This window comes from Toxorhynchites rutilus, chromosome 3 (assembly GCF_029784135.1).
Source record: "Toxorhynchites rutilus septentrionalis strain SRP chromosome 3, ASM2978413v1, whole genome shotgun sequence".
NCBI lineage: Eukaryota > Metazoa > Arthropoda > Insecta > Diptera > Culicidae > Toxorhynchites > Toxorhynchites rutilus.
Genome location: NC_073746.1, coordinates 155,447,502 through 155,466,454, shown reverse-complemented (window position 1 = coordinate 155,466,454; position 18,953 = coordinate 155,447,502). Strand labels below are relative to the sequence as shown.

General features: G+C 42.5%; 2 protein-coding genes and 1 long non-coding RNA gene across 3 annotated transcripts; 2 read left to right on the top strand and 1 right to left on the bottom strand.

The window, feature by feature from the left end:
* On the top strand, positions 1 to 4,798 carry LOC129773595 (protein C10-like). The gene is made up of 2 exons (XM_055777233.1): positions 1 to 56; positions 4,452 to 4,798. The coding sequence occupies exons 1-2, from the start codon at positions 1 to 3 to the stop codon at positions 4,726 to 4,728; spliced, it is 333 nt and encodes a 110-aa protein (XP_055633208.1). The 3' UTR covers positions 4,729 to 4,798.
* A 7,602-nt stretch (positions 4,799 to 12,400) lies between these two features.
* On the top strand, positions 12,401 to 12,853 carry LOC129778124 (uncharacterized). Its single transcript, XR_008743375.1, has 3 exons — positions 12,401 to 12,536; positions 12,614 to 12,690; positions 12,749 to 12,853. It is a non-coding gene; the product is annotated as an uncharacterized LOC129778124 (long non-coding RNA).
* A 1,287-nt stretch (positions 12,854 to 14,140) lies between these two features.
* On the bottom strand, positions 14,141 to 15,334 carry LOC129773594 (uncharacterized protein K02A2.6-like). The gene has a single exon (XM_055777231.1). The coding sequence runs from the start codon at positions 15,332 to 15,334 to the stop codon at positions 14,141 to 14,143; it is 1,194 nt and encodes a 397-aa protein (XP_055633206.1).
* Positions 15,335 to 18,953: the final 3,619 nt, after the last annotated feature.

The following is an 18,953-nucleotide window of genomic DNA, read 5'->3' as shown; positions in this document are numbered from 1 at the left end:
ATGCTAATCGATGTACTCAAAACAGCCAACCTACCGGACAATGCGAAAAAAGACGGGTGGGTAATGTCGGGAACATAACCGGAGTGACGTAGGACTATACAAAGGGGACAGCTTTTGTTAAATATATATTTTAAATATATTGTTTTATTTTCTTCTCCTACGTGAATACCTACCTATCTACCTGAAAAATGGATTAGTTTTCTGTTTACTCTTCATGAATATGTTGATAGTTCTGAAAAGAACCTTTGGTGTTGTGTTTTTGTTATCACTCGATATTCCCATCTTGTTCGGTTAAACCTTCCTGTTTAGCTATTGCGTTTGCCACTCGCCACAGCTTTCACAGTTGGAAAATTTCTTCCCATCCAGCTTGTGACATATTGTTCAGTAAATTACATTTAATGCGACGTGCCGGAGAAACACTTTGCCACTCACTGAAACTAATTGTTGCCTTGATGAGCGCCGAACCGAAGCTGCTCTGTTCTTGATGCGGGTTTTCTGATTGTCGTGAGCAGCTTTGCAAGCCAACTCGAGCACTCCGACGGCCGAAACTCTATAATCGCTGTTAGGTATACTGGTGCTCCGGCACCAATCCGTTCGGCCTAGTTACCCTTGCGGAGCAATCAGTGAATGCGACCAACAGGGAACTGGAGACCTGCACGGTTCGAGTGAAGGAAGGAAGGAAGGTCTTGTATTATAGAGACTTTAAACTTTTGCAGTTCATTCGTCTCTAGCCTTGAGAAAGGCCCTTTGAAAACTCTACTCTACTCTACTACTCTACTCCAGCGCTACCACCTCCGCCCTCTTGCCTTGAGAAAGGCACTCGATCCCTCGCCGTCCAGCTCGTCCAGCAACGATGTTGTCCAGTCGGTGTCCCCACAAAGAATGGTTCGAGTGAGACTTTGCCTTTCCCTTAACTTGTCCTCCTTTGTTACGTCCACGATGCCGATGCCGTACAACCACACGGGTTTACGGTTTGAAATAAAAATAAGATATTTTTTTGGGGTCTGCGTGTTTTATACTTTAGCGGTACACACTCACAGGATAGAGACAAATCGGCAGACTCAGCCAGAGGGGCGAGTCCAACGAGACGAACGAATGAGCGTTAAAAGGGAGCGATGGCAAAAAAATACATTCATTACGATTTGTTCGCTCGTTGGATTCACATGCAGGCTAAAAAGGGTCCTTTTCAGGATCACAAAATTATCTTCAATCTAAAGAGTTTATTGTTTTGTTATCACTCGATATCCCCATCTAGTCCGGCTAAACCTTTCTGTTTAGCGATTGCATTTGCCACTCGCCACAGCTTTCACAGTTGGAAAATTTCTTCCCATCCAGCTTGTGACATATTTTACAGTAAATTACATTCAATGACACGTCGCATTACCACCACTCAGTATCGGATTGGAGGTAATTTCAACCTGTAATTGAACATTTGCGATGACAGTGGTACAGTGTCGACTTTCAATGTGGGGTCATAATTTGTTTACAAAAATGTCCAACTAAATATGTCGCATTACAGGTCCGTCCAATTAGCTAAATGTCGAGATATATGTAAATTACTGTACTTTCAATCTAGAAGCAATTTAAGAATTGGTGAAAATCAATAAGCTCAGAACAACTGCCAAATTCACATACTCATCATATCCTGACAATCAAATTATGAAAAAATCAATTTGTGTTTTATTATTATATTGGATATTGTTTTAGAAAGCATTGAACTGTATTTCCTAAACTCTTTTTTGGAAGGTTTAATGGCCCTGAAAAGTGCCTTGTTTTATGGAATGGTTCCAATTTAGAAAACTTAGTACTCGTGGTTTTGAAAAAAACCATTTCGAACGCCCTCGATGCCGCCTTGTTCTGGATTTGCCACCAAAGCAGTTTGTATAAAGAACAAACTTTTTTCTTCTGCTACCTCCATTCTTTGTGTGGACACCGACTGGACAACATCGTTGCTGGACGGGCTGGACGGCGAGGGATCGAGTGCCTTTCTCAAGGCAAGAGGGCGGAGGTGGTAGCGCTGGAGTAAAGTAGAGTAGAGTTTTCAAAGGGCCTTTCTCAAGGCTAGAGACGAATGAACTGCAAAAGTTTAAAGTCTCTATAATACAATACCTTCCCTTCCTTCCTTCCTTCTGCTACCTCCATTCTTTGTGTGGACACCGACTGGACAACATCGTTGCTGGACGGGCTGGACGGCGAGGGATCGAGTGCCTTTCTCAAGGCAAGAGGGCGGAGATGGTAGCGCTGGAGTAAAGTAGAGTAGAGTTTTCAAAGGGCCTTTCTCAAGGCTAGAGACGAATGAACTGCAAAAGTTTAAAGTCTCTATAATACAATACCTTCCTTCCTTCTGCTACCTGATGCCGTTTTGCGATTGCGTTTGCCACTCGCTGCAACTGCCTGTTGTTGTCTTGATGTGTTCTGTTCTGAATGCGGTTTTTCTTATCGTCGCGAGCAGCTTTACCATCCAACTCGATCACTTCGGCGGCCGACACTATATAACGCCGGCTAGGTGGACTGGTGCACTGGTACTAACGCGCTCGGCCTAGCTACCCTTGCTGAGCAATTGGCGGATACACCTACGGGGAACTGTACACCTGCACGGAGTGGGACTTTGCCTTTCCCTTCACTTGTCCTCCTTTGTCACGTCCACAACCACACAGGTTTACGGTTTGAAAGAAAATGAGATATTTTTTTGGGGTCCGCGCGTTTGTACTTTAGTGGTACACGCTCACAGGATAGAGACAAATCGGCAGACTCAGCCAAAGGGGCGAGTCCAACGAGACGAACGAATGAGCGTTAAAAGGGAGCGATGGCAAAAAAATACATTCATTACGATTTGTTCGCTCGTTGGATTCACATGCAGGCTAAAAAAGGTCCTTTTCAGGATCACAAAATTATCTTCAATCTAAAGAGTTCATTGTTTTGTTATCACTCGATATCCCCATCTTGTTCGGCTAAACCTTTCTGTTTAGCGATTGCGTTTGCCACTCGCCACAGCTTTCACAGTTGGAAAATTTCTTCCCATCCAGCTTTGTGACATGTTGTACAGTAAATTACATTCAATGCAACGTGCCGAAGCGCCACTCAGTGTCGCATTGGAGGCGATTTTAACCTGTAATTGAACATTTGCGATGACAGTGGTACAGTGCCGACTTTCAATGTGGGGTCGTAATTTGGATCTCTATGTTTACAAAAATGTCCAACTAAATAAGTCGCATTACATGTCCGTCCAATTAGCTAAATGTCGAACTAATTGTAAATTACTGTACTTTCAATCTGGAAACAATTTATGAATTGGTGAAAATTGAATAATCAGGAAAGTCCCCAACTATCAATAAGCTCAGAACAACTGCCAAATTCACATACTCATCAGATCCTAGCAAACAAATTATGAAAAAAAATATAAATTTGTGTTTTATTATTATTTTGGATAATGTTTTAGAAAGCATTGAACTTTATTTCCTAAACTCTTTTTTGGAAGGTTTGATGGCCCTGAAAAGCGCCTTGTTTTATGGAATGGTTCCAATTTAGAAAACTTAGTACTCGTGGTTTTGAAAAAAAAACCATTTCGAACGCCCTCGATGCCGCCTTGTTCTGGATTTGCCACCAAAGCAGATTGTATAAAGAACAAACTTTTTTCTTCTGCTACCTGCTGCCGTTTTGCTATTGCGTTTGCCATTCGCCACTCGCTGCAACTGCTTGTTGTCTTGATGTCCACCGAACCGAATGTGTTCTGTTCCGAATGCGGGTTTTCTTATCGTCGCGAGCAGCTTTGCCAGCTAACTCGATCACTTCGGCGGCCGAAACTATATAACGCCGGCTAGGTGGACTGGTGCACTGGTACTAACGCGCTCGGCCTAGCTACCCTTGCGGGGAACTCCAGATCAACAAGGTTCGAGCGGGATTTTGCCTTTCCCTTCACTTTTCCTCCTTTACCATGTCCAGACATGGCTGCTTGGGTTGGTTTGTTGATGTGTTGTGATGCGAACCGATGTGGTGTACGGTTTGAATGAGAATGATTGTTACGACAGCGGAGCGTGGATTTTTAAGCTGACTGGCTGGCTCGAGAATTACGCATGTGTGAGACTGCGACCAATGTTTCGTTCATTTTTTTTTCTTTTTCCTTCCCAATCGTGCTTCATTCTATTTCGCTGCTGCTCTGGTTGCCCGTTTTGGTCGGTACGATTTGAGGAGCACAAAATGGACCAATCAAAAATGGGTACATAGGGCATTTTGACAATGCTTGATATTTCACAATTATTCAATTATTTATCTCATGAAAAATGAAATGTTATTCGTTATGATAGATGCGTAGATATATTTCCTATCAATTGATGCAAAAACCTTTGCGATCTATTGAGAAATGCTCGAGTTATAAGCGTTCCAAATCTTGCATTTTTTCCTACTTGTTCAGTGCCTAGATTTCCATTTCACCCCCTATATCTTCCGGTTAGACGTAGTCCTACGTCAAAACTCTCAGAGGCCAAAGCGAACTCAGGCAAGGAAATGATCAAGATGATGCAGTATGTGTTTCCACTAGTGATGCAGCTTCAGATTACCGTGATCAAGGAATACGGTTTCCCGGCCAATCGGGAAGGACTAGTGCAGTTCGAGCAGATAATCCAGGAGTTTGAGCGCGAGGATGTGGACATCGCTCGGCTTCGGTCACAGGTCAGGTCAATCTATCTCCAGCCGATCAACATTAATAGTACAAACGACGTGCTGATTTAATTTGACTGTATTTTAATAATACGTAAACTATTTTGCCAAGGACTTTGACTCATTATATTTATTCCGATAAAAGCGATGTCATCAGCAGAGAAAAGCCACGCCCATTAGGTACATCAAGCACCCTACGAGCTCTCTATATGGCTTATCTGTAGCATGCTCCTTGCTACCCTTCATTAGCTTCAGATGTGGGTCCATCGGAATGGGCGACGGATTGCACTCTTCCATACCAAACCGCTCGAGGACGCTCTGAACGTACGCTCTTTGATCGATGGTCATTGTTCCTGTTTGCAAGTCTCGCTGGATGTTCAACCCGAGAAAGCTCTTGACATCTTTGAAATCCGTCATCTCAAAATCGGTTAAAAACAACTTCTTTATTCCACCGATCGCCTTAATGGAATTACTCACTATCAAAATATCATCCACGTATATGACGACCAAAACGATGACTCCATCGCGTGACCACTGGTAACAGCAGAAGTCATACTCGCTGTGTTTGAACCCCAGTTTGCAAATGAAGTCATGAAACCGCTGGTTCCAATTCCGGGAAGCTTGCTTTAGACCGTAAATAGCCTTATTCAGTCTGCAAACAAGGTTCTTCCCCCTTTCAAACCCAGCGGGTTGACGCATAAAAATTTCCTCGTCAAGCGTGCCGTTCAGGAACGCACACTTGACATCCATCTGATGAGCATGCCAGCCGTTTTGATTCGCCAAAGCCAGAAGAATCCTCAGGGTCGCCATTTTTGCCACAGGAGAGTAGGTATCCGTATAGTCAAACCCCGGCCGCTGCGTAAACCCACGAGCAACCAGTCTGGCCTTATATTTTTCTACTTCACCCTCACTGTTACGCTTCAGTTTAAACACCCACTTGCTGTCAATTACTTTCTTGCCAACGGGTAATTCAACAAGTTGCCAGATATTGTTCTTCTTCAACGATTCCAGTTCTTCTTTGATGGCACTATTCCACGACGGCCAATCACTCCTCTTTTTCAATTCACTCACATCAGTCGGAATATTGTCAATAAACTCCTCGGCACTCAAAGCAAATGCACTCATATTCATGTCATATTCCTCGTGCCATACTGGCGGAACAATATGTCTACCACTTTTTCGAACACTGTCTTCCACAGCAGGATCACCGGAAAGACCACCACGGCTCTCCTGTTCGTCAAGATTCTCATGATCGCCATTTTCATTGCCTTCATCCGAAAAGAAATCCTCATTATCATTTTCTTCTTGCTCCGTTTCATTCAGTTCTAGTTCAATTGGAGCATTAGACACTCGATCGTTGATTATCACTTCATCGGTTTTATTAATCAGTTTGCTGGATTTCACCGTACATAGAGGCAACTCATTCTCGTTGAAAATTACGTCACGGCCAACGAAAACTTTGGTACCATTCCAGACTCGATACCCGTTCGGAGCATACCCCGCAAGGCTTACCTTTTCACTCTTGGCATCTAGCTTTCTCCGCAACTGCTTCGGAACGTGGACATAGCAGTCACTACCGAAGACACGTAGATTCGCCACATCTGGTTTATGACCATACCATGCTTCATACGGCGTCAAATCCCCAGCAGCACTTGGACTTCGATTCATCAAATATACAGCAGCGTACACAGCTTCCCCCCACAGACACTTTGGAAGGTTACTCGCTTGCAGCATCGCTCTGGCTTTTTCTTCGATGGTACGGTTGAGCCGCTCGCTCACACCGTTTTGCTCCGGCGTATACGGCACTGTCTTCTCCATTCGAATGCCCTTTCTGCGACAAAATTCTTTGATCGCCCGACTAGAATATTCTCCCCCGTTATCCGTACGGAGTCGAGAAATCTTCAATCCGAAATGAGCACTGGCCATAGCCTCATATTCTTGCAGACACTCAAGCACTTGGTCTTTTGTTTTCATCAAATAGACTACTGAAACGTGGGTATAATCATCCGTAAACGACACAAAATATTCATTACCGTCCCACGACACTGGTGTTATCTTCCCGCATACATCACTGTGTACGATCTCTAGCGGACGCGAGGCGCGTTTCGCATCACTACGTACTTCGAACGGCTCACGGGTTTGCTTCGCGGATATGCACGGTTCACACAACAATATTTCGTTCTTCTTTCCGACACTCACGATTTTCATACCGTCATACCGTTCATACCGTTTGTTTACCAGCTTCAGCAGGTTTTCGTTCCCGAGATGGCCAAACCGCTGGTGCCACAGCTCAAGCTGTTTGCTTACTCTTCCGGTCATCATCGCACTACAAGTCGCATTTTTGTTCCGGGTCTTCACACACTCAAAGTCCATACAGTAGAGCCTACCGCGTTGCCCACCGGTCTCGACAACTTCATTATCGGCTTCCACTGTCACATGCCCACCGAAGAAAATCACTTTCTTTCCCGAGTTTTCCAGGTGTCTCAGCGACAACAGATTCAACGATAGTTCCGGAATATAAAGAACATCTTCAATATTAATTTTAATATCGCACCCGTTCACAACCGCACTGGCAGTAATTTGACCTTTAAACCGAGCAAACAAGTTCACACCACTTTTTGCAGTCTGAATCACTACCGGCGTTTCAAGCTTCTCCAAACAATCGAAAAGCGCTTTGTTGTTCGACATATGCTCAGAAGCACCACTATCTAAACACCATTTGGTACTAGCCACCGCACTGGCCGCAACAACATCAGATCGACCCTCCGCCGCGACAAACGATATCGTTTGCGTTCCGACGTTCGCGTTTTGCACTGCACTTTTCTTTGCTTGCTTCGAGATAACTGTTTTGCTTTTGTCACTCTCCGGACACTGAGCTTTTCTGTGCCCCAGTGGGTTACAGTTATAGCACTTGAATTTCGCTTTGTTTTTCCCAGCGAAATTCGCTTCCATCTCCTGCTGTTGTCCACGTCGCTTTGCCTCCACATCGAGGTACTTTTGTCGAATGAGATCCATCGTTAGATTTTCCGACACCACCTCCATGGCAGTGGTGACTGCATCATACGACGACGGCATTGTCAGCATCAAATGACAAATGACGTCTTCCTCGTCCATCTGAGCACCGGCACCTTTGATTTCGCGAACCAACTTATCAAAGCGTAGGAAGTGATCCTGCAGCCGCTCACTTTCCTGGTAGCGCATCGAGAGAAGCTCTCTCTTCATCAGAAAACGATTAGTAATACTTTTCCTTTCAAAAACACTGTGGAGCCCGTCCCAAATTTGCTTCGGACTCTGTTTATCTTTTATATAATCAAGGTGGCTGTCAGCTATCGCTTGAATCAGCAACGACCGACACTTGTTGTCCTGCCGAATTCGATTCGCCCGTTTTAACTCCTTCGCCGCTTCAAACTCCGCCGTATCCGTCTCTGGCACGATCCAAAAATCCTCCTGCTCTGCCGCCACCTCGACGCACCGCAACTCTTCCATCTGCTGCATGTATGCTCTCATACGGAAGCACCAGTTGTTAAAACCGGTCCCGTCGAACGGCTTAATCCGGAGACTCCTTTTGGAGAGGAAATCAGCATCCGCTTATTGAAATGTCACGCAAATGGACGCCTTTCTTGTATGTTCAAATAATCCAACTTCTCCCACTGATGGCGAATTAGAATATCTAGGCATACGTTAATTCCTCCAGACCGGTCATTCCTTGGAGTTGTAATACTTCTTTTGTCTGCTCATTCGGTGGACCTTCGTTGTCCATGATTGGAAAGCTTCTCAGCTCGCAGGTAAGCCTCCGTGTTCCACTGTGTCTCGCCTGATTGAGTGCAGCTTGTGAAAGAGAACGATTTTGAATTCGTAGTGATTAATTCTGTCAGCATAATAACGATGGTACATAGAATAAAGAATAAAAAAATATGCAAAAGTAGGCTGGAATCCGTATTCTGATTTTTTATTTTCAATCAAAGCAAACATTTTGTTTATGCGATGCCTTTTCTCACTGATGATTATAACTACATGAGAGAAGCAGTTATAATCACCGGAAGCATCCAAAATGAAGCAAGGACCAGTTGCATCGAGGATTCCCACAGGACCGAGGATAGCTAAAAGCTCTTATGCCTGTCAGGAGACTGGAGATGGAGCAAAAAAGGTCTTCAATCGGAAAATAGACATCGGGAATGGTTCTCGAACTATTGCGACTCGAACGAAGAAAGGATTGAGGATGAATCACCACCACAGCTAATTCCCGACGAGACCCAGGTATGGTTTTGGAACTACAGTGATATGAACGAAGAATGGATAGAGGACGAAACACTGCCAATGTTAGTTCCCAGTGACACACATCTTGATGATGACGACGAAGATGTATGTGATTGGGAACCAAACAACATGTCCGAAATTGAAGAAGCCATTTTTAGGAAGATAAAAGCCGAGAGAGAGCTCTGGAAATTGAAGGCTGAGAACGATAAGCTTCGACAGGAGAATCGGCGGCTAAAGGCAACGAGAGGAGTGAGCATCATTAATCGTTGGTGCTTTAGCTTCCTCCTTTTGGTTGTTATGGTTGTTATGTTACTGCGTTGTGTTGAGTTGTTTTGATGTGCGTTTTAGCTATATTTGATTCTCTTCTTGTTGCGAATTGTTCTATTGTTATTGCGTTATTTGCTTTTGTTTTGTTTTTGTTACCATTTCGTTTTGCAGGATTTACTTTGGCTTTTGTTATGAGTTTAGTTGATTTTTTTATTGCCTTCTTCTTGTTGTTGATTGCTTTGGTTTTGTGTTCGTGATTTGTTTATTTCCAGTATAATAGTAGAAATAGATGATGGGGTTTTGTTGGATTTTTCGTTGATATTTTTTGTTGTGGAGTTTGATCTTATATTTATATGTCAAGCATTTTATGTCATGCTTTCAATTGTATATTAGGTTGTGTGGGGTCGCTATTCCGCCGCTGGCAAATCGCCCGAGTTTCGCGGAGCCACACAGCGCACGTCCAACCTGTGGGACTGCTGACGAATGAACTGACGAGCAAGGGAGATGAAAGGCCTCGTTCGGTTCTATGCTAACTGGTGCATTGGTGTGAGTGTAAGCACATCAAGTGACAACTTACGTGCGCACAGCTGAACTGATGGTAGACCCTCATCGGGTTGTCTTGCCTATGCCCCACATCTCCCCTCTTCTCTAAAAAAATGGGTTGTACTGAGGTGATTCGGTAAATTCTACCAAGAAGAAAAAAAAATATATATCAAAAGCACACAAAATAATCGTTCCCTTAAATTCACATGAAATGTAAGTGCCATGGGAAAACGTATTTAAACATTTGAATCGGATTATAAAATATCGTACATTAAATCGGAATGTATTGCACTTTGTTCAGATTTATTAACGTACTTGCATAATATATCTGACATATAATGAATTTTGAGTGTATGCTACGCGCAGCTGCTTCCTCCGATGGGCGCTTCTCTTCTGTTTGCTCGATGAACAAATAACCTTCGGAAGGCAAGAGAGAAAGAAAACATTACAGCAAAGGTTCAAAACTTGATATCTTCTGTCCGGGCGGCTTTATCTTATACCTATCACGTTTGCTACAGCTTCGTTCTATCCTTGCAGGCCGCAAGGGCAAAAGTGATAACAGTCAATAGCAGTTATAAAACAAAAAAGGAACTTGGAACGTGATAAACCGTTTGGTTATTGATCAAGTGCACGGCACAGGTTTTTCCCGGGATAATTGAATTAAATTACGTTTGTTGTCCTCGGAATTGTTCGTTACCTCAATTGTCCAACTAATAATTCAACATAGCGGCAATTGCTCCGAACTGAGTATATCAATGCTTCGCAGCGCCCGCTGAAACATTATAAAAATCGGTTTCCTTTGATCGTTAGTAGCTTCGTTTAATACCATACAATAAAACGGATTCAAACTGACGTAACCAAATTATGCAACAATAATTACTATCTCAAATAAACCATCCACGGTCTCTCTCTTATGTGGAGGACAATTTAAATTGGTGATTGACCTTAAACAAGACTGTGTAACAAAAACATAATTTTGGGAATCCTTTTAGAACTGAATCACATCGCTCATGCTGTACCATTCATCGACAGATTTATCACAAATGTACCAATAGTATCGCATCACAAAACTGTTACAAATAATCAAGTATTTTGCAGAGCTTTGCTAAATTGCACATGTCGTTACCAAATGTCGAAAAACTGGAATTTAGTTAACAGCGGTTATCCCAACTCGCGCTTTTTTCTTAATTTCTTCATTCGTGGTTCTCCCAACTCACGTTGCGCTCCAAGTTTGAATGTCATAAAAGTGCGGTTATCCCAACACGCTCTTGTTTTTGTTAAATTGTTACATGTGTGGTTATCCCAACTCACACGACACTGTTACTAAGTGGGCAAAAACTATTTCTTCTTCCTTTTCTTTTTTCGCTCATATCGTATTGTATGCCATGTTGTCTAACAATGTGTGGTCATCCCGAGCTCACACGAACGTTGAAACTAATCACAATTCATGCGAGCTGTGCCGTATTGCCGGCTCGGACGCCGCCGAAGCTCACCGCCTTCAAATGGACAGACCAGGTAAACGACAAAGTCCTAAACGGGGGGGCTGGTTATGGTTGACGAAAGCTATGCGTCTGTCGCTGCGTTAGGGGAAAGCGAAATCCCATTAAAAATCTAACCACTTTGGACGCATTTCGCCGAGAGTTGTGTGAAAGTCACCTTAAGCTGACTGAATAAAAATCAGCAACCGACGACTTTGACCGTATATCACTCGTCATTCTTCCACCGTGCACACTTCGAAGACGTCAGCAACAGGTACAACAGCATCAGCAGGGGAATCACAGTACAAATAGTCTATTTTTGATTGAAAACAACGAGAAAACAGTTTTCGGTGAACATGCACTTTTACTTCACCGTGCAAACACATGCATCACAGTCCCACACACAGGCAGGCAACGTAATTGTTCTCGTATCGGACGTATCGGAAGTTTTTTGCGTTTTCCTTCTGCTCCACTGACGGGTTGAGTGTGCGCCTGGTTCGAAATATTTTATCTCTTGCCCCGTTTCGTTCTACTGTGGTCATTAGTCATCGCATCCACAACGTCTCACACTATCACTGTATCAAGAACATCCTCTCGTGAACAACACAAAAATATATATGACATCACTGCGTTCCTCCGATTATCCCGTTCGTACCGGATCACCGTTGCATACGCGCGGAAATATTTGAAGGGAACTAAGGAATTACCATCATTTTTCACGAACTGCAGCTCATCGTCGATATGTGAGAAGTCACCCAATGTATTGTCCTCGGCCATGCTTATCAGGTCGTCACTGGAGAACCTCGCATTCGTCGACCGTTGCTCGTCACTTTTCCAACAAGGTGCTTTTTCCCTGATTGCGCCACGTCGAAAATTCGATGTGATGGATCAGAAGCGGGTAAGCATCAGCTCCCGCTCCTGGCAGGATCGCCAAATGTGGGGTCGCTATTCCGCCGCTGGCAAATCGCCCGAGTTTCGCGGAGCCACACAGCGCACGTCCAACCTGTGGGACTGCTGACGAATGAACTGACGAGCAAGGGAGATGAAAGGCCTCGTTCGGTTCTATGCTAACTGGTGCATTGGTGTGAGTGTAAGCACATCAAGTGACAACTTACGTGCGCACAGCTGAACTGATGGTAGACCCTCATCGGGTTGTCTTGCCTATGCCCCACAGGTTGTTACTATTTATTTTATACATTGATTATATATTATTTATTTGCTGTGATTTTTCGATGAAGATTTTAATCATGTTTTCTTTTCTTGCATGGGATGTTCTGAGCTGTTGGTCGAGAAAGTTCAAGGCTTCAATTCAAATAACCACATAGGATATGTGATGTAAGTATTTATTTATTTATGACTGATACTATTTGCAAACAAATTAAAGTAATATTATTCTTTTTTATCTCTCATAGGCTGTAGACGAGTATCCCGGCGAATCCTGAGAAGCGTATCCTGAGCGTAGGAGCAAATGACACAAATGATATGTGATGTAAGTATTTATTTTATATATACAATTTGCAAATTTATAACAGGATTATTCCTCATAGATGGAAGACCACACCGATGGATTGACTTGGACAGAGATGAACTTCGATTTAACTTTTATGTTTATATCTTCCAATTTTAGTTGTTGAATGGAAAAAATTTGGACGAATTCAAATATAGTTATTTAAAATTTATTCCATGCTGTTTCAATAACTGCCGAAGAAAACAAATCTGGCTGATTCCAACTAAAGAGTTTCAAAATGTGTCATATGCTGTCTTATAACAAAAACTGGCGCTTGTCCTCATAATTTTGGTTAAATTGTTGTTTACCGTCTTCTGTTGCATAAACTACGATTATGTCGTTCCATTGTCTTTGAGTTGTAGAGAGTAGTGAGTAGAGTTTTGAGAGTAGAGAGTAGAGTGTAAGGAGTCGAGAGTTGAGAGTGAGTACGAGCCAGTTGACCGTGAATGCTGGATCGAAGGTGTTTCTTCGCCGTCGAAAACGGTTGACAAAAGGGCCAGTGAAACGTTAGCACTAAATAGTATTTGGATATCTACAGCGCACAGTAGATCTCTTACCGTTGGGGGAGGGCAAATGTACCTTTGCATTCCAACTTTTTCACCAAAGTCGCAGCCAAGCACTTACATACCATGCACAATTGCTACTTTCGGAACAGGGAGATACGATATTGCAACGAAATGTAGAAATAGATGATGGGGTTTTGTTGGATTTTTTGTTGTGGAGTTTGATTTTATATTTATATGTCAAGCATTTTATGTCATGCTTTCAATTGCATATTAGGTTGTTACTATTTATTTCATACATTGATCATATATTATTTATTTGCTGTGATGTTTCGGTGAAGATTTTAATCATGTTTATTATATCGTTACGATACGATATTGCAACGAAATGTAATTTTGCTGACAAAGACGACCGTGTTCTCACAATGAGGAATATATTAGAACTGATCTTTTTTGGTTCGGGGTCAGTAGTCATATAGGTCGACCACTGACCACGATCGTTCGGGATCTCTCTCTCGCTCGCTCTCTCTCTCTCTCTCTCTCTCTCTCTCTCTCTCAATGTACGGTTCATTGTCTGCCCATCGTGAACTCGAATCAACGAACTTAGACAATTTTCAGGTATGCTACAAACACACACTGCACGTTATTTTATACGTGTGAGTAATTTCCATTTACGATACAAAAAAAGTCTTGCTCACCTCTAGCATACGTCAAACCATGTTGAGCTCAAACATCGATGCAAGCATACGTGATACATGGTAGAGAGACAGAGAGAAAGATAGATAGAAAGAGAGGGAGAGAGAGAGAGGGATGTAAGCTATATGCAAGTGAATCGAATGACGTTTATTCAATGTGTATATATGTTACAAGGTAGTGTTATATAATGATTGGTTAACAAAGGTTATACATATACGTTACATCTCCCGTTTTTAATAATATTCAAAATCACTGAACTTCTTCGCTTTTACAGCACGTCCAGTACGAGTCACTGTCTCTGTCGATGCCTCACCGGCATGGTGAGTCTTTGCTGTAGATGTATTCAGCTGATCTCCGTTGAAGCAGTTCTCCATCGCCAATGTCGCCTCGCAACGATTGTCATCTAGATTCTCAATTGCTGGTGAGGTAATCTCTGTTGGTTGATTTCCGTCGCATAGCTTACGCAAATGATGAGCATTTCTCCGAACAGTTCTGTTACCATCAGTCACCAAATAAGAGCGGTTTTCGTCTAACTGTCTCGCTATCGTTCCTGGTATCCATCCTCGAGAATTTTGATCCTGTATTAGTATTCTCTCCTGTTCGGTAAACTGAGATGGTTCTTTGGCTCCTCTGTCCGCATAGCTCTTCTGAGTCTCCCGTTCATGCTCCAAGAGTTGTTGAACGTTTATAGACACCTTAGGTCTCAATGCTTCCAACGTCATCGGCATGTTTGATCGCACTAACCGACCCATTAGTCTTTCATTGGGAGATGGCATGGAGTTACTTCGAGGTGTATTACGCATATGGAGTAAGGCTAGATGTATGTCGGATCCATCATCACTACATTTTTTTAGCATCGCTTTGGCTACTTGCACGAATCTTTCTGCCAATCCATTTGCACGAGGAAAGTGCGGACTCGATGTCTGGTGATCGAAATCCCATTCGCGACAGAACCGACGAAACTCCTCACAAGCGTACTGAGGACCATTATCAGTCTCCAAAACTTGAGGAATACCGTGTACAGAAAACCATTCTTTCAGCTGTTTAATGACCTGCTTAGACGTTATTTCAGATAGCTGCTTCAGGTCAAAGAACCCTGAATAGCTGTCAACCAATAAAAGAAACTCCTTTCCTTTGAAATGAAAATGATCTGATGCAACTCTTTCAAACGGTAGCACAGGGATGTCCTTTAGAAGAATTGTATGTTTCGTGTTACTTCGTTGATGTCGCTGACAAATGGTACAGGCCTCCACCATTTCCTGGATATCTTTAGATATTCCTATCCAGAACAATACCTGCTTTGCTCTGCGAATACAGCTCTGAATCCCTGAATGTCCACTGTGAACTTTGGCTAGCATGATCTTCCTTAGCGATTGTGGGATAAGTACTTGATTTGACTTGAAAATCAACCCATCGTAGACCGCCATCTCGTCCCGAAAGCACCAATATTTTCTCAGTTCCGGCAGCAGCTCGTCTCTCTTTTCCGGCCAACCTTGCATCACTATTGTCTTCAACGACCGCATCTCGAAATCCGTCTGTGTGTTGCTTCAACTCATCCCTGGCGGTCTTGGTCATCTGCAATACAAAATGTACTTCTAATTGCTCTTCGTCTATATTATTTGAAATGTTTTCAACGTCGCGGCTTAAGATATCAGGTATCGGAATGCTCGTCCCCTTGACATACACAACTGTAGGGTTATACTGTGAAACCTCCAACAATCAGCGTTGTTCTTCGAGCTCTCCACTGAACCAATGAACAGCTCTTCTTCTTCAACTTCTGCATCACTTTCCGCGGATTCTGTAACCGTATGCACTACATTTTACGACTTGCACATCGCAGCAAAATGATTTAGCAGTCTGCATTTGCGACATTCTTTACCGAATGCAGGACACGATTGTGTAGCGTGTTTCCTTCCGCATTTGTTGCACTGAAAAACTTCTCGTTTTATTTCCGATCGGCCACCACTAAATTTTTTTTTACCGTTTTCACCGTGTCTACTTTTGTTTCACCTGATAACGCCTTTCTTTGCATTGCCGTCAGCTCGAAATTACGGCACAACTCGATAGTCTTCTGCAATGTCAATTCATCGTTCAATAACTGTGGCACTAAATTTGTGTATTTCACTCCAATTATGATCCGGTCTTTAACAAGTGAGTCGTGAAGAACATTGAATGAGCATTTTTTTGCCTGCTCTTTTACTCGAGTAACAAAACTGTCAAATTGCTCGTCCTTGCGTTGAGTGATTTGATTGAAGTTGTACCGCTCGAATGTAATGCACGATTTAGGAGTAAAATATTCTTCAAACTTTTTTTTTATCACTTCCACGTCAAATTCTTCTTCTTGAGTTAGGCCAAAAGTGTCGTAAATACGCAAGCAATCTTCTCCAATAGTGCTCATAAATGTTGCCACCTGCACCTCCGCTGACTTCTCCGACAGCTGTGTTGCCGTTGCAAACCACGAATATTGCCTGCTCCAACTTTTCCACTGCGCCGCCATGTTTTCGCCCAATACAACCGGCTTTGGTGGCTTCAATCCTGCAGACGACGCCATTGTTTCGGATCAGATGAAAATCGATTTTTTATTCCACAAATGTGGGCCTTGAACACCTGTTCAAACCAGAAAATTCACTTATACTGAACCAGATGCACATATTCTACGCTTCGCACTATATATTTTTATGTTGTCACTAGATTTTCTTATCAAAATCCAATTAATAACGCAGACATGGGTTTTTCTGACACCATGTAAGCTATATGCAAGTGAATCGAATGACGTTTATTCAATGTGTATATATGTTACAAGGTAGTGTTATATAATGATTGGTTAACAAAGGTTATACATATACGTTACAAGAGAGAGAGTCATTTCCAACTGAATACGGGTAGAGCCAGTCAGGTAGTCGGCTGAATATCTTCAGTTGAATATGCCGAGTCTTGGTTGAGGTCGACAATGAAGGTGTAGAGAAAAAAAGACGGGTGGGTAATGTCGGGGACATAACCGGAGTGACGTAGGACTATACAAAGGGGACAGCTTTTGTTAAATATATATTTTAAATATATTGTTTTATTTTCTTCACCTACGTGAATACCTACCTATCTACCTGAAAAATGGATTAGTTTACTGTTTACTCTTTATGAATATGTTGATGGTTCTGAAAAGAACCTTTGGTGTTGTGTTTTTGTTATCACTCGATATTCCCATCTTGTTCGGCTAAACCTTCCTGTTTAGCGATTTGTTGTCACTCGCCACAGCTTTCACAGTTGGAAAATTTCTTCCCATCCAGCTTGTGACATATTTTACAGTAAATTACATTCAATGACACGTCGCATTACCACTACTCAGTGTCGGATTGGAGGTAATTTTAACCTGTAATTGAACATTTGCGATGACAGTGGTACAGTGTCGACTTTCAATGTGGGGTCATAATTTGGATCTCTATGTTTACAAAAATGTCCAACTAAATAAGTCGCATTACATGTCCGTCCAATTAGCTAAATGTCGAACTAATTGTAGATTACTGTACTTTAAATCTGGAAACAATTTAAGAATTGGTGAAAATTGAATAATCAGGAAAGTCCCCAACTATCAATAAGCTCAGAACAACTGCCAAATTCACATACTCATCAGATCCTGGCAAACAAATTATGAAAACATCAATTTGTGTTTTATTATTATTTTGGATAATGTTTTAGAAAGCATTGAACTTTATTTCCTAAACTCTTTTTTGGAAGGTTTAATGGCCCTGAAAAGCGCCTTGTTTTATGGAATGGTTCCAATTTAGAAAACTTAGTACTCGTGGTTTTGAAAAAAACCATTTCGAACGCCCTCGATGCCGCCTTGTTCTGGATTTGCCGCCAAAGCAGTTTGTATAAAGAACAAACTTTTTTCTTCTGCTACCTGATGCCGTTTTGCGATTGCGTTTGCCACTCGCCACTCGCTGCAACTGCCTGTTGTTGTCTTGATGTCCACCGAACCGAATGTGTTCTGTTCCGAATGCAGGTTTTCTTATCGTCGCGAGCAGCTTTGCCAGCTAACTCGATCACTTCGGCGGCCGAAGCTATATAACGCCGGCTAGGTGGACTGGTACACTGGTACTAACGCGCTCGGCCTAGCTACCCTTGCGGGGAACTCCAGATCAACACGAGCGGGAACTCCAGATCAAGGTTCGAGCGGGATTTTGCCTTTCCCTTCACTTTTCCTCCTTTACCATGTCCAGACATGGCTGCTTGTGTTGGTTTGTTGATGTGAGGTGATGCGAAACGATGTGGTGTACGGTTCGGATGAGAATGATCGTTACGGCAGCGGAGCGGGGATTTTTAAGCTGACTGGCTGGCTCGAGAATTCAATTATTTATCTCAAGAAAAATGAAATGTTATTCGTTATGATAGATGCGTAGATATATTTCCTATCAATTGATGCAAAAACCTTTGCGATCTATTGAGAAATGCTCGAGTTATAAGCGTTCCAAATCTTGCATTTTTTCCTACTTGTTCAGTGCCTAGATTTCCATTTCACCCCCTATATCTTCCGGTTAGACGTAGTCCTACGTCAAAAGCAAGTAAGAGGTGCAGAGTAGTTTATAGTAGTGGATAGTAGAAGCAGTAGAGAATAGAGAGTGAAGAGTGTAGAATATCATATGGATGTAGAACAGAGTAGAGAGTGTGGTGTACCAGTAGAGAATAAGTAAACGCTGAATATAATTCCAGTAAAAATAGTGGAATGCAGCAAATTTAGAATACAAGCTTCTGCTGTTTTCCTCTTGATACTTAACCCTCTACAACCCAACCCCACATTTAAACGGACTTCACGGATTTTCTTTTCAAATTATTCAGAGATTAGTTTCAGTGTTCACCCCCACTAGAACGTCTGTAGAATATTTTCATCTATCCCACATACACATCGGTTTTATGCTGGCAGCTTTCTGCTAGGGATATTTTATGTTGAAAGTCGGAAATTCGAGGTAAAAGTGGAATGGTTTTTTTAGACAAATAAAAAATGTGGGTCTTAGAGGATTAAGGCGCAGATCCATACAATCCTGGTTGGAA

Coding starts and splice junctions, on each gene's coding strand:
- LOC129773595 (XM_055777233.1), top strand. CDS start 1: ATGCTAATCGATGTACTCAAAACAGCCAACCTACCGGACAATGCGAAA. Junction 57..4,451: donor GACAATGCGAAAAAAGACGG/GTGGGTAATGTC, acceptor TCTTCCGGTTAG/ACGTAGTCCTACGTCAAAAC.
- LOC129773594 (XM_055777231.1), bottom strand. CDS start 15,334: ATGGCGGTCTACGATGGGTTGATTTTCAAGTCAAATCAAGTACTTATC.